General features: G+C 33.0%; 1 protein-coding gene across 3 annotated transcripts in view; it reads left to right on the forward strand.

Moving 5' to 3' along the window:
- Nucleotides 1–8,369, forward strand: part of LOC150107486 (uncharacterized) — a 156,935-nt gene extending 148,566 nt beyond the window's left edge. For all 3 annotated transcript variants that reach the window (XM_090391333.1, XM_090391336.1, XM_090391335.1), the window contains exon 10: nt 6,391–8,369. In XM_090391333.1, the coding sequence (XP_090247459.1) occupies nt 6,391–7,604 (1,214 nt within the window). In that variant the 3' untranslated portion in view covers nt 7,605–8,369. The remainder of the gene's footprint in view (nt 1–6,390) is intronic.
- The last annotated feature ends 6,089 nt before the right edge of the window (nt 8,370–14,458 follow it).

The following is a 14,458-nucleotide window of genomic DNA, read 5'->3' on the forward strand; positions in this document are numbered from 1 at the left end:
TCACAGCTTCAATTCTGCTTCGGAACCTCGAACAAGCTGATGCTACAGTCTCCCTGGGAAGGGCCGCAAAAACTGTTTTAATTTTATCCATTAACTGGGCTTTTGTATTACTGGAAGTGCGATTGGTGTCTTTTTCAACTGCGCCCCATACAAAATAATCCATGGGGTTAAGGTCTGGGGAGTTTGGAGGCCAAACATTTGGACTGGTGAAGTCGTAGAAATTTTCAGACAACCATTTTTGACTTTTCCCAGAGGTGTGGCAAGGGGCCGAATCCTGCTGCCATACATACGGCCTACCATTGGCTACCCTTGTTATCCAGGGCTTGACTACAGTTAGCAACTCCACGAACAAAGCCCGAATTCCAATGCCAGGGTTCTTCAACACCTGTTCCTGCAGATTTGCGAGGAATTCTGCTGTACGAACGCAATCAGATCGTCTGCTAGGGATCTTTCTTCTTGCTACATCCTCGTAGTCACCATTGCAAGTCTCTAGTTCATGCCTGATTGTTTTTACTGTATTCAGGGAGCATTGGGCAGCAGTCGTAATATCCTTATTTTGATGGCGGGCACGAATCATCATGATACAAGTTATTCTCTTCCATGATTCAGGTGGGTTCCAGCTATCCATCCTTTCTGACATCTTGTATATGAATGAAGAAGGGTCCAAACTTTTAAATGAAGAGAAGTGTGTGTTAATACATGTAACTTACGGAAAAATATAATTAATTATAAATATGTCAAATTTATCCCGAACACCCTGTATATATATATATACTTTCGTAGTATGGTAGTGCTGTTTGAATATTTTTTTTCTTGAATAATATTTGTGTGTGTGTGAGAGAGAGAGTGTCTAGAGCAGTGTTTCTCAACGTGGGGCTTACCCCCACAGCAGGGCAATTGGAAAATGTATATGTACATATTTATATTATACTTTTTCAGAACTTGGTTGACTGTTATGCTAGAGGAGGGAGGGATATCAAAATCTTTGAGACGTTGAGGTGGGACATGATCCAAAAAACGTTGAGAAACACTGGTCTAGAGGAAAGTATTTTTGAATTGTCAAAAATACAAAATAATATTTAAATCTGCATGTGATGTTTAAATTTTAAAATGTTACATCAGCTTTAATGTTACTTAGTTGAATCTTCATAATAAACTAAATGTGCACTGTCTGTATCATTAAAATCAAAAATTACCTGAAAACTTCAAGTCAACTTGGTATTTATCATGGTTGCTGCAAGTGGTCCAGGAGGTGTGGTACCTTTGGATGCCTAGTTTGAGACATTAGCTTCATGTTACCAGCATTACATCTCTGGGGCTTCTTGTGTCTGAAGCACCAACAACATACCACAAGGGTGACACTATTTGCAGGGGGGGGGTGCATGGAAGGCTGTTTCATCCCCCCCTCCAAGTCAACTTGGTCCTCTTTCAGTTACAAAGAGGAAGGGAACAGAACCGATGAATATTAGTCAGCTTACACAACCTGAAGGGAGAGAAATTGTGATACACAGCTGGTGTACCCAATGATGTAAAGCGAGCATCAATAAATACTGTTCTCTTAGAACTATGAAATAAAAAAATATTGCACAATATACAGTATTTCTTTAATTTGAAGTTTAAGTAAAAGTTATGCAATTTGGGGAACAGTTCATTTTGTGTTTGAAAGACTATGTTAAAAAAAAAAATCTAAATTTTAGATTTTAATTGCTAAAACCTAACTTGACAGTCTGAACATATTTAGTTTATTATGAATAATTCATATAAGAGACATTATGTAGCCTTTCAAATTTTAAATGTTAATTCTAGATTTTTTATAATTCTCTACTGTGCCAGTTCATTCTTATGTCTTATATTATTGTTTGCATATACTTTTTCATGTTGTCATTTTGTGTGCTTTGTGTATAGTATTATTATTATTATATGGGCAGGCACCTCCATGGAGTATGCCGGCTCATTATGGGAGACCCAATCTATCCATGCAGTAGATAAAGCACTCACAACTGACTCTGACAACCCATTCCATTCATTCACAACTCTCCAATCAAAAAATCTAGTCCTCACCCCCCCCCCCCTACTAACCACACTTTTATTCAACTTCCAAGGTCAAAATAACAACCTAAAAGTGTGCATCCTTGTTCTGGTCCCTCTAGCCAAATGCTGAAACATTTCCCCCTGCATCAATTCTATAAAAACCCCTTAGGCTTAAGGGTTTTTATAGAATTATATAGATAGAAACCCATTATTATGTTTCTATCATATCTCCTCTTTTTTTTCCATCAACCAACTTCTGCAATCCATACACCTTTAATCTATCCTTGTAGGGAGCATTCCACAGGCCACTCACTTTTGAATCCTCTCCACCACTTCCTCAGCACAGTAATCCAGATGTGTGTGTGTCAAGGCCTTATGAAGCGGAATAACAACTTCCTTATCTCCACTTGTTAGTGTGTTCTTCAATAGCCAAGTAATCTTATGGGCTACCTTAGAAATATGTCCACTAAACTTTAACTCTCTGTCTACCACTACCTTCAAATCTTTAGCTTCATCTATTTCCTGGAATACAGTGCCATCAATGTGATACACGGCTTGTAATCTATTTTTCCCAAAATGCATAACTTTACATTTTTTCCACATTAAACTGCACCCATTACATTTTGTCCATATTGACAGCCTATTTAAATCATCCTGCAAGCTCTCCACATCACCTTGATTAACTATTACTCTACCTAATTTTGCATCATCAGCAAACAACTGAATATTTCCTTTCAGATTATTTCCTGTATCATTTATCTACAAATTAAACAGCAATGGTCCCAACACCGAGCCTTGCGGCACACCACTAGTTGCCTGTTTTTGTCTTGATCCTGCCTCTCCATATACCCTTTTTGATATCTGTCCAGCAGCCACCCTCTTATCCAGTGTCATATCCATCCTCATTTGTTCTAATTTGCATAACAAAGTTCCATGTGGTATTCTGTCAAATGCTTTTGAAAAATCCAGCAGAATCATCATGTAGCCATTTCCTTTATCCAACTCTGCTGTTACTCTATTATAAAAATACAGTAAATTATCAAGGCGTGACTGACCCTTCACAAAACCATGTTGACCCCTCTTACAGTATCATATTTTTATCTAGCCATTCTTGAATTCACTTTTTGACCAATTTTTCTAGTACTTTTACTACCATACCTGATATATTGATTGGTCTATAATTTGCTACTGCTGTCTTAGAACCTCCCTTATGCAAGGAAATTATTTTGCCTCTTTCCCCACTCCCTTGGAACTCTTTCAGAGCTGAGACTTAAATTAAAGAGCCTAGTCAGAGTCACTGCCACTTCCCTTGCGCATTCTGGCAAAATCCTAGCTGATATCCCATCTAATCCCACAGCTGTATTTATATTGAGATTCTGCAATATCCTAAAAGCTTCCAATTCATCCACTTCTGTTCCGTTGAAGCAGTAACCTCACTAGGATGATACACCCTTGCAAAGTGGTCGCTTAGTAACTCAACTATATTTTATCTGCTTCTGTCTCCTTGTGACCATCATCACAATGATGGTCACATTGTGTTTTCATTCTTCCTTTTACTTTCACATAATGAAAGACCTCTTTGGGATTTCCTTTGGCCTGCTTGCCTAGATTCTTCCCATAATCTGATTTTGCCTTCCTTGTCTGAGCCTTGTCAGTTCATGAGTTTGCTGCTCACCTTTCTCTTTATATATACCCTCACAGTATTATCTTCTTCTGCATCTCATTCTTAATGATATTGCTCATCCATCTAACTCCTATCTGATTAACCCTTCTTACCTTAAGTATGCAATTTAATATTGCTTCCTCTTGATAACCCAGTCTAACTAGCCCCATTGTTACACCAGATTGTTGTTGCCTCGCGCACTGTGACAAACTGTTTTTTGTGCTCTGAAGATGATGGTTAGAATACCAGCGAAATATCAGCAACTCCACCCTTAACCATATCCCATGCACTGCTAACATCCTTAGCCTACAATGTTTTTTGCCATGGCACAGATTTAAGCTTCTTCCTAAGCTTGTCATAATCACCTGCCTTGTATTTCCACATATATCCCTTCTTGACAGAATATTCCTGTTTTACAATATCCCAAGTCAAGACCACATGGTCACTTTCACCAATCAGTGGCAACGTGGCTACCTTAGTTATGGATAGCTCTTCTGATCCTATGACTAGGTCCAATACTCTCCCATTCCTAGTCACCTCCATCACATGCTGCCTTAAGTAATTATCTCTTAGTAGATGTATAGTTCATGCCAATCCTTTATTCCAATTCATCAATATTCTGCGATCAATGTATGATTGCCTGCAATTTCTTTTATTTGATTTCTTGTGAATTTCTTTTATTTCCTGTGATTTTCCTTTGTTTTTTGTCAACAAACTGAAGCCATCCCACATTAAAACACCCAGGATATATGGAGCACCAAAAATTCACAAACAAGGTTCATCCTTACGTCCACTTGTGGATAATATAAACAGTCCCACATACCAACTGGCTAGACATTTAGCTAAGCTACTGGACACTCTCATAAACAATTCTCCCTCCTTTGTCAAAAATTCTGCCCACAAAGTATTTTAGAAAACCATTCCTTAAAAAGTTCAGACATAATGGTGAGTGTGATATCACCTCACTATTCACAAATGTACCATATGTTTGAAGTATTTAAATTTTTAACATGGAAAGGGAAAATATACAAACAATTAGATGGGACAACAAGCCCCCTCCCCCAACCAACTTCTACATAGAACACCTGGAAAAGCTAGCTATCAAGACAGCCACTCTCAAACCAACACTTTGGCTATACTATGTTGATGATGTGCTTGCTATTTGGCCACATGGCCCAGACACATTGGATACAGCGCATTTAAAGCCAACCCAAAAATCCACTTTACAATGAAACTGGAAGCTATTATAATGTATTCAGGCCTCTATTATATAATGGAGGCCTGAATTGGCTTTTAAAAGTTCTATGTTTGGTCTCTAAATCAGGATTTCTAGATTATGTGTAAAAAATAAATAAAATAAAATAAAACATAAGCCTGCCTATGGTACTAATGTACAATAGGTGTACAACGTTTTTTTCATGTGTGGGAATCATTTAAAAAAAAAAAAAAAAGTTGGTTTTAGTGTTATTGCATTAAACTAGTGCTGCCCCACTGTTATGCAGCTATGTAGGATTATAGTACGCAGATTATGCATTTCATTCTGCAGTGCAACAGCATACTTCAGTATTGACCAAAGTCAATACTAAAATATGCTTGCAATTGTATCCATCAGGTTAAAAAAAAAAAAAAACTGGAAGTAAATTAAAGTATGGAATTTGGTTGGTAGCTTGAATTAATTTCTTAGTCATATGGTAATAAATGACAGAAACACAGGATATATTTGTAAAGACTAAGGTTTATTAAGGTGCAGTATGTTCTGAAAATATTACTACATAAGATATTTATATGCCACATTCATCTTTCTAAAGATATAATATTCATGAATCCTTCCCAGAAAAAATAGAGCCAGATACCTAAGAAACGATATGCAGAGAAAAGAAACAAACCTATCCTAAATGTATAGCTGTAGTAAATTGACCAGAATTTGAGACTTGAATTTTATAGCTGTCGTCTCCATAGCATAGGTGACCTAATTAAGACACTAATTTGTTTTTTCCTTATGTCCACTTACTTACAGGACTTTAGGACTGAGTTTCATACTAGTGTATTTATTATAAATGCAAGTTGACTGTATTTTTCAAGTATGTAAATAAAATCATATAAATATACTGTATTTGAAAGCCATGCTTCTCTGACATTAAGTTTGCCTAAAAATATCAGTTTGTGGTAATGCTCATTTTAACTGAATAGTAATTGAATAAGATAGTGCAGTTAATACTGTATTATTTTGTTCATTTACAAGGAATGGAATGGCAAATAAAACTCATGAATATGCAGTGTACAATTCTTTAGAACAAATGTGAAAAGAGCCATATTAAATATAAATTTTTCTCCTATTTTTTTATTTTATTTTATTTTTCTTAATTTGTATTACTAAGACCATGGTAGTATAAATAGTGACATACAATGTGATATGAGCTTTTACAGTTAATTATCTATTATACAATTCTTTAATCGTCATCAGTGCCCATTGAACCATTGTCTGTTGGTGTCTGATGCAGTTTTCACCATACAGTTCATTGCTCAATTTTTAATATGTTTAAGTCTAATAGGTTTATGCATGTTTATCTTTCAGACTTCAGCTAATATTTAATATTATGGCAATAAGTTATTGACATTTAGGTAATTCATTCTCTAATAAGTGATAGTTTTATAAAAAGAATCAATCGTTATTAAATTAATTTTGTCATTTTTAGCATCAACCATTTCGACATCGTCTGTTGAAAGTGTTTCATCTCTTTCTCCAAAAGTGCCTTCTCCATCTGAGTTAAAAAACAATGTGCCTTTATATTCTACGGTGGACAAATTCAATAAACAGAGGAGAACAATACATGTTGCCGAAGGTGCCAGTTTAATGTCTTCAGGGGAAGAAATTAATAAAGTTGAAGATCTCTATGCTAAAGTCCACAAAAATAGCTCTGGTTTATCCAAGAGTGAATTATGTCTACAAAATGATCCTGGATATGAGGGCATAAAAGAAGTAGAAAAACTCTGCAGAACTCCTACTCCTCCAGTAGAAAATATTAGTCTTTTTCCTCCTGAACTTCCTCCTATATCAAAAAGGGCTTCCTTAAATGTATTTTCTGCAAATTCTAATATTGAAAATTCACACAGAAGATTTTCCGCTGAAACAAGGGTTCCGAAAGATTTATGTCATGTGGAAACAAATTTATTTGCACCAACAAATTCAAATGAATTAGTATTTTCGAACTCAAGTGATCATCTGAGTTATAAAGTATTTACAGAATGCAGCCAGGAAAGTTCTGGGAATTCTCATTATGAACAAATAAAAAATGTCTTTGAAATACCAGGTGAGAAACTTGATCCTGATTATGAATGCATAAAACAAAATAATGTACAAGCTGATAATAGTGATCCACAGTATGAAAAAGTTAAAGAGGATATACATTCTAAAGAAAGTGCAGAACCTGGCTACGAATCTGTAAAAGGGACAAATTTTGATAGTGATTCTGTAGATTCTGATTATGAACCACTTAGGAAAGGAGATAATGATCCTAGCTATGATACTGTAAAAGCTAGTGATGACCAAGAACCAGGATATGAAACAGTTAAAAAAGTATGTAGAAGTGAAAGTGATGTTGCTGATCCTGGATATGAAAGTATCAAAAAAGTGTATCATATAGAAAGTGATACAGAATCAGAATATGAAAGAATAAAGCATTCCCCTTGGAAAGAACTGGGTGTTCCTAGTAGTAAAAATAGTGGTCCAGAAAGTGATTCTATGGATCCAGGATATGAAACTGTGAAACATGGTGATGTTAGTGAAGATGTTCAGTTATCTTCACCTGTACAGGACATATGTAATATTTCAGCAGATAGATTTTCCCTATTAGCAGAAGAAAAGGAAAGTTTTGTATATTTGGAAGACTGTAATAAGAACTCTGACTGATTATCTTGTTGTATAGTTTTTATAAAAATGCCCTTTTCAACTTGTAAAAAACATCAAACAGGTAATGTGCAGTGGTGGTGTTTCATCCAGAGCAGTGTTTTCCAACAGCCAGTGTCAGTCTATTACTATTATATAGATGTACCTATATAATTTTACAGTCCACAGTGTAGTTGGGACTGAGAACAATATTTCTCAGTTCCAAACAATTATCTTGCAGATGATCCTTCATTGTTGAATTGATGTTTTATATGCTACTGTTAACTTTGTACAGATACAGTCAACTATTACTACTATATATACCACTGAAAAGTCCTTATCCCTACCAAAACCCCATAGCCACAATGCTATGCTAAACAAAATTCACAGTAGCAAACTATCTACTATAACAAATTATTTTTGTGGTCTGTGCAGGTTTGCTATAGCAGTTGTATAACAAGTGTAAATTTAACTCCCCTGGGGGGGGATTTCCAGTTACTTAATCAGTGGTTAGTAGTAGAGCAAAGAAATATAATGTGTATTATATTTTTATACTGTCTTTGTGGTACAAGACCTATTATCCATTTATTTGATTAGGTTCACTTTTTTATTTTGAAAAAAAAAACCATCTTTGTATTCCAAATTCAAAAAGTATACTAATTTGCAGTATATTATTAACAACAACAACAAAAAAAAAAAACTTGTAAAATATTTGAAATTGATTCATTTTAGGTCTATGATATTAAATGTGTAAACTGCTATCAATAATATATTAATGGCTGAAAGGAATTTTGTGCCTTTGTTCTGCTTTTTTTTTTTCTTTTATTTAAATATACATTGTTGCTCTGTTATTCTATATAAAGGCATAATTATGCATCACAAGTTACATTTTTGCCTGTTGATTAAGAAAATTGCAAAGAAATATAATGTGAATATTATATTTTTATACTGTCTTCATGATACAAGACCTATTATCCATTTGTTTGATTGGGCTTGCTTTTTATTTTGAGAAAAACTATCTTTGTATTCCAAATTCGAAAATATACTAATTTGTAGTATATTATTATTAACAACAAAAAAAAAAAAAAAAAAAAATGCTATCAGTAATATATTAATGGCTGAAAGGAATTTGCACCTTTGTTCTGCTTTTTTTTTCCCTTTTATTTAAATATGCATTGTTGCTCTACTATATAAAGGCATAATTATGCATCACAAGTTACGGTTTTGCTCACTGATGAAGAAAATTGCCAAATCTTCACATTAAAAAAGAAAGAAAAGAAAAAATTTTCAGGATGAAATTGAAACTGGTATTTAACATAAACAAATCTCGTATATCTAGCTGGAGGACTTTTTTCTCATCAAACACATATCAGTGAAGCAGTTTAATAATGTAACAGATTGTAACAGAGTGAAGTAGTTTAATAATGTAACAAATTGTATTGTTCAAGCAGCAACAGCTGCTTGAACAATACAATTGAGATGTTTTTGTTGCGGCTGTTGCTGCAACAAAAAACATCTCAATTTCCACTATCCAGAGCCTTGGTGGAACCCAGAGTGCCAAGCAGCCAAAAAACATCAGGACAGAGCATGGGATATATTTCGTAGATATCCTACCACATCAAATCTATTAGCTTTTAAATGTGTTTAGACCAAAACACATTATGTGAAATGTCAGTTAAAAGCAATCTTGGATCCAAAGATACCAACTTGGTTTAATCCATTATCCAAGCAAACAAAGCTTACACCAGAAGTATCTTTCAGAAATGGGGCAACTCATGGCAAAGGTGGTATAACTTCTTATCACATCTCATAATCGATTAAACATAGTATATAATTACTTGGTATCTTTAATTTATAATATAACCAAGTGAAAAACTTTCAAAAACTATCTATTTCTAATCCAGAGTATTTTTAATAAGGTGTTGTTATTTATAATGTGTATTTTATATATATTTCCCTCTTTATGTATATAATTATTCTCTCTATATACTTATGAGGTGAAATATTATATAAATTTCTTTTACTAACAATTATTTTTATTTTGACTCCGAGTGTCCCTATATGTTATTATATTTGCACAAAGAGTTCACTCCAATTGGTGCAATGACTTTAACTCACTCTTTCAGAATCCAACTAATCATTGACTCAATACCAAGTACAAAATAAACACATTTAATAAAATTAAAACAATATATATACACTTCTAGTAATAATACATAACTATAACTACAGATTATATGGATCCAAGGCCTTATTTAAAAATATAAACACTTTTTCTTTCACAATCACAAAAAAATGTTCATAGTCTTTTTCTCTTTCTGTTAAGGCTCTTTTCCAGAAGTTACAAGGCTCTGTACTTCATTTTCAGGATCCTTTTCATCAATCAATATAACACACACAAAGTCTTCTTGACTATATCATGTTTTCTTTTTAGTAGTAATACTCATCAGATCAGGCACCTTTAATACCTATAAATCTTCTTAATCAATATATTTTCTAAACATTCACTTTCAGGCATCCTTAATACTTATAGATTTTCCTTATCATTATTTTCTTTAAGAAAAACATTCACTTTAGAATGTAAGCAACAAATTCTTCTTTCATTTACAATACTAAATGACAGTCTTAACTTTTTCCACTTTAAAAAACTTACAGTTTCAAGATTTCCTTTTATTCATTACTTATTCCTCCTTGAAACCTATTATTTTTACTATTCCCTTTTCGGAATACACTATGAAATTTCTTCCGACTGCCACACACACACTAAAAAAATCAAGTTCTTTCCAACTTGAATATTTACCGGTTTAAAAAACTTACAGTTTCAAGATTTCCTTTTATTCATTACTTATTCCTCCTTGAAACCTATTATTTTTACTATTCCCTTTTCGGAATACACTATGAAATTTCTTCCGACTGCCATACACACTAAAAAAATCAAGTTCCTTCCAATTTGAATATTTACCGGCCAGTTTAAAAAACTTAGTTTCAAGATTTCCTTTTATTCATTACTTATTCCTCCTTGAAACCTATTATTTCCACTATTCCTTTTTCGGAATACACTATAAAATTCCTTCCGACTGCCACACACAAAAAAATCAATTTCCTTCCAACTTGAATATTTACCGGCCAGTTTATAAAAACTTACAGTTTCAAGATTTCCTTTTTATTCTTTACTTATTCCTGCTTGAAACCTATTATTTTCACTATTCCCTTTTCGGAACACATTATGAAATTTCCTTCTGACTGCCGCACAAAAAAAATCAAGTTCCTCCCAACTTGAATATATCTCGGCCAGTGTTCTAAAAAACTTCTGAACACTCTTGTTTACAACTGTAACTTGGATACGCAACGCTTTCCTTGTCAGCTGTCAATCACACATCAAGTTCTCTCTGGGAGCATGCGCACTTCACAAGAGTCAGAAACTACGCACTGCAATAAAATGGCTGACTCGCTGTATCCATCAGCGCTAAAAGAAAGTCTTTCACAAACACAAAATTCAACATTTTAAAATACAACAAACTTTCTTATAAGTAACACAAATAATCAGTTTAGTAAGTACTTCAATATTTTTACTTCTTTACATGTTACTTCTAATATAACATTTTCATAACGAGCACATCACAAGTGCAGACACTGCGTGTATGAAAACAAAAACTAACAAGCATAATTAATACGTAAAAATATTCAGAATTTTTAATATGATTATTTTTACATCAGTTTCATTTTTCTGTGAAAAGAATTTTTTTTTTAAAAAAAATTTTTTATATTTAACCTACATCTAAACAAAATTTTAATATTTATTTCTAGATCTTAAAATATAACGTGATTCTTGCTAATCATTATGTATATCTTCTGAATCACTAGTTTCAGAATCATCTGACACTAGAGATAATTCTGAACTTTCTTCTTCCAAATTAGTATACTTAAAAATTTCATTTTTATACCTTTCAAACACTTCATTTAAACTACTTGAATTATGTCCTAAATCTATAGAATCATCACTATCAGAATCAGTTTCTACAGGTTTTTGAGATTCTACAAGTTTCTGGGATTCCTTATCCTTACTAACTAAATTTGAGGTATCTTTAACTTCCCTTTTCTTATTTAATCCTATATTTATCAACCTATGAAATTCCGCTATACTTTCATCAATGTTAGAGTTAATTTGATTATCATCATTCTTACATTGTACATCATCTGAAACATGTGTCTTGGGATTTCTAAATTTTCTTGCATTATGGTTCATCTTACCAAAGTTTAATTTTTTCTTTCGCTGCATATTTGAATTATGAATATTAGATCTATTCCCTTTCCTATCATTTAACCTTGAATAAGATTCACAATTAGTATTAGGAAAACTACATTCATCCTTCAATATTTTATTCATATTGTCACCTAAAGTAACTAAATTTTTATTTCCCAAAAAGTACCTTTTTAATCTATCAGAATGTACATTTAAAATTTTACTAGGATTATTGACATCTTGAATCCTAAAATTTACAGGAGAAAAATTGTCTAAAATTCTAAATGGACCTAAGGCTTTTTTATCTAATTTCCCAACTCTTTTAATACTAGATTTATCATCTAACAATACCAAATCACCTGGTACAAAAGATTTATATTTTCTAAAGCGATTTGAATAGTGTCTAGTCTTCTGAGAACTTATTTCCTTATTCACCTTATGAATAACATGAATTTTATACTTTTCCTCATCTTGATTAAATTGGTTATTCCTAGACAAATCATCAATATCAGATTCTAGAGATCTAGATAAGTAATCAGCAACTATATTTCTTTTTCCTGGAATATAAGTTACATCAATATTATATTCCTGGAGTTCCAGTGCCCACCTAATTATACGTTGATTTTTATCCTTCATAGTACTTAGGAATGACAGAGGCTGGTGATCAGATCTTATTTGAATAGGTTGTCCTAACAATAAATATCTAAATTTTCTCAATGGAAAAATTATTGCCAGTGCTTCCTTCTCTATGGTTGAATAATTCAACTCTGGACCTGATAATTTTCTGCTTATAAAAGCTATTGGCTTAAAATCTTCTCCTTCCTTTTGTTCTAGTACAGCAGCAATGCAATCATTTGAAGCATCAGCAGAAAGATAAAACACTTCACCAAATTTAGGATAAATGAGGACTGGAGCTTTAGTCAATGCCAGTTTTAGTTTGTCAAATGCTTCTTGTTGAGCTTCACCCCAATTGAATTTAAAACTTTTCCTTGTCAAACACACTATGGGTCTTAATAGTTGTGAACAATTTGGAATAAATTTTCTGTAGAAGTTTAACATGCCAATAAATCTGCGAACTTGTCTAACTGTTTTAGGAGGTTTAGCTAATAATATGCCTTCTACATTTAACTGAGTTGGCATAATTCCCTTGCTATTTATTTTATGACCTAAATACTGAACTTCTTTTAAGAAAAATTGGCATTTTGAACACTTTAGAGATAGATTTGCCTCGTCTAATCTCTTTAAGACATTCCATAGAATTTTACAATGGTTTTCTATATCCTTTGAATAAATTAGAAGATCATCCTGAAAACAGATGACTCCATTTCCCAACATATCAGATAAGACAGAATTCATTAAAGACTGGAATGACATAGCAGAATTTCTTGCACCCTGTGGTAATCTACATAATTGATATTTCTGCCATCTGGTAGTAAATGCAAAGTATTTTCTGTCTTCCTTCTTCAAAGGAATTTGAAAGTAGCCAGAGTTTAAATCCAGCTTTGTAAAATATTGTGCTCCTTCCAAGCATATCAATAATTCCTCAATTTTGCATAGAGGGAAATCAATAGGTTTTGTAACCTTATTGATGGCTCTCAAGTCTAAAACAAATCTCAGGCTTCCATTTGGCTTTTCAATTAAGATAAATGGACTGTTCCACTGAGAATTTGACTTCTCAATTATTCCTGCCCTTTCATATTCCTGTAGTAGTTTCTGGCAACGCTCCATATATTTCAGTGGAGTCTGATATTGTCTAATATAAATAGGAGATTGAGTACAAATCTGTACTGAATGTTCTACTGCATTAGTGCAAGACATTGAAACAATATCTTCTGTGAAAACACCAGAGAAAAATTCAAAGGCAGATTTAAAAAACTTCAGAATTCTATCCCTTTCTTCATTAGTAATTGCTGATTTCATTGAACTCTGCACCAAATTCTCCTTAAACTCTTGAATATTTTCCTTCTCATCTTTCTTTAGAGTGTCAATATTAAATACTTGATCAATATCATTAGTATCTAGAAAAACTTCAGGAGACTGCTCAACTTTTCCACTGTCACCTGATTTCCTGTCCAAACAACATTCTATTCCACATAATGATACTGTATTATCAACAAAGTTACACACAAACCCATGCCGTTTCAGAAAATCAATTCCAAATATTATTTGTACGTTTGGATTGGAAGATTCTGGAAGAACAATTAATGAATGAGAAACTTTTAATGGAAAGCAAGGAATTGAAATAAAGACATTGATTTGCTTATAAGCTGAAATTTCAGATTCAAATATTCCTTTTAACTTAATTGGATTGCTTAAAACTGAAATATCATTTGGAATTAGAGATTTAATTTTGTTAAATAAGCTATAAGAAATGAGTGAAATGTGTGCACCTGTGTCAAGTAAGATATCACAAGGTACATCTTCAATAAATCCTTGTAATACTGTTAAAGGATTACTTTCATTAGCATAATGAGCTAATGCTACATCAAACTTTCTTTTATGGTTAGAGCTGTCTTTGGCTTTACCCATGTTTAGTGAATAGTTTGACATTTCTGTCCTTGCCAGTATAATATTGGAATAATAACTAATTCCAGATTTACTTTTATTCTCTGATTTCTTATTTTGAAAACAAGAT

This window comes from Typopeltis vanoorti, chromosome 4 (assembly GCF_054136105.1).
Source record: "Typopeltis vanoorti isolate ZY-2024b chromosome 4, IOZ_Tvanoo_1.0, whole genome shotgun sequence".
Taxonomy (NCBI): Eukaryota; Metazoa; Arthropoda; class Arachnida; order Uropygi; family Thelyphonidae; genus Typopeltis; species Typopeltis vanoorti.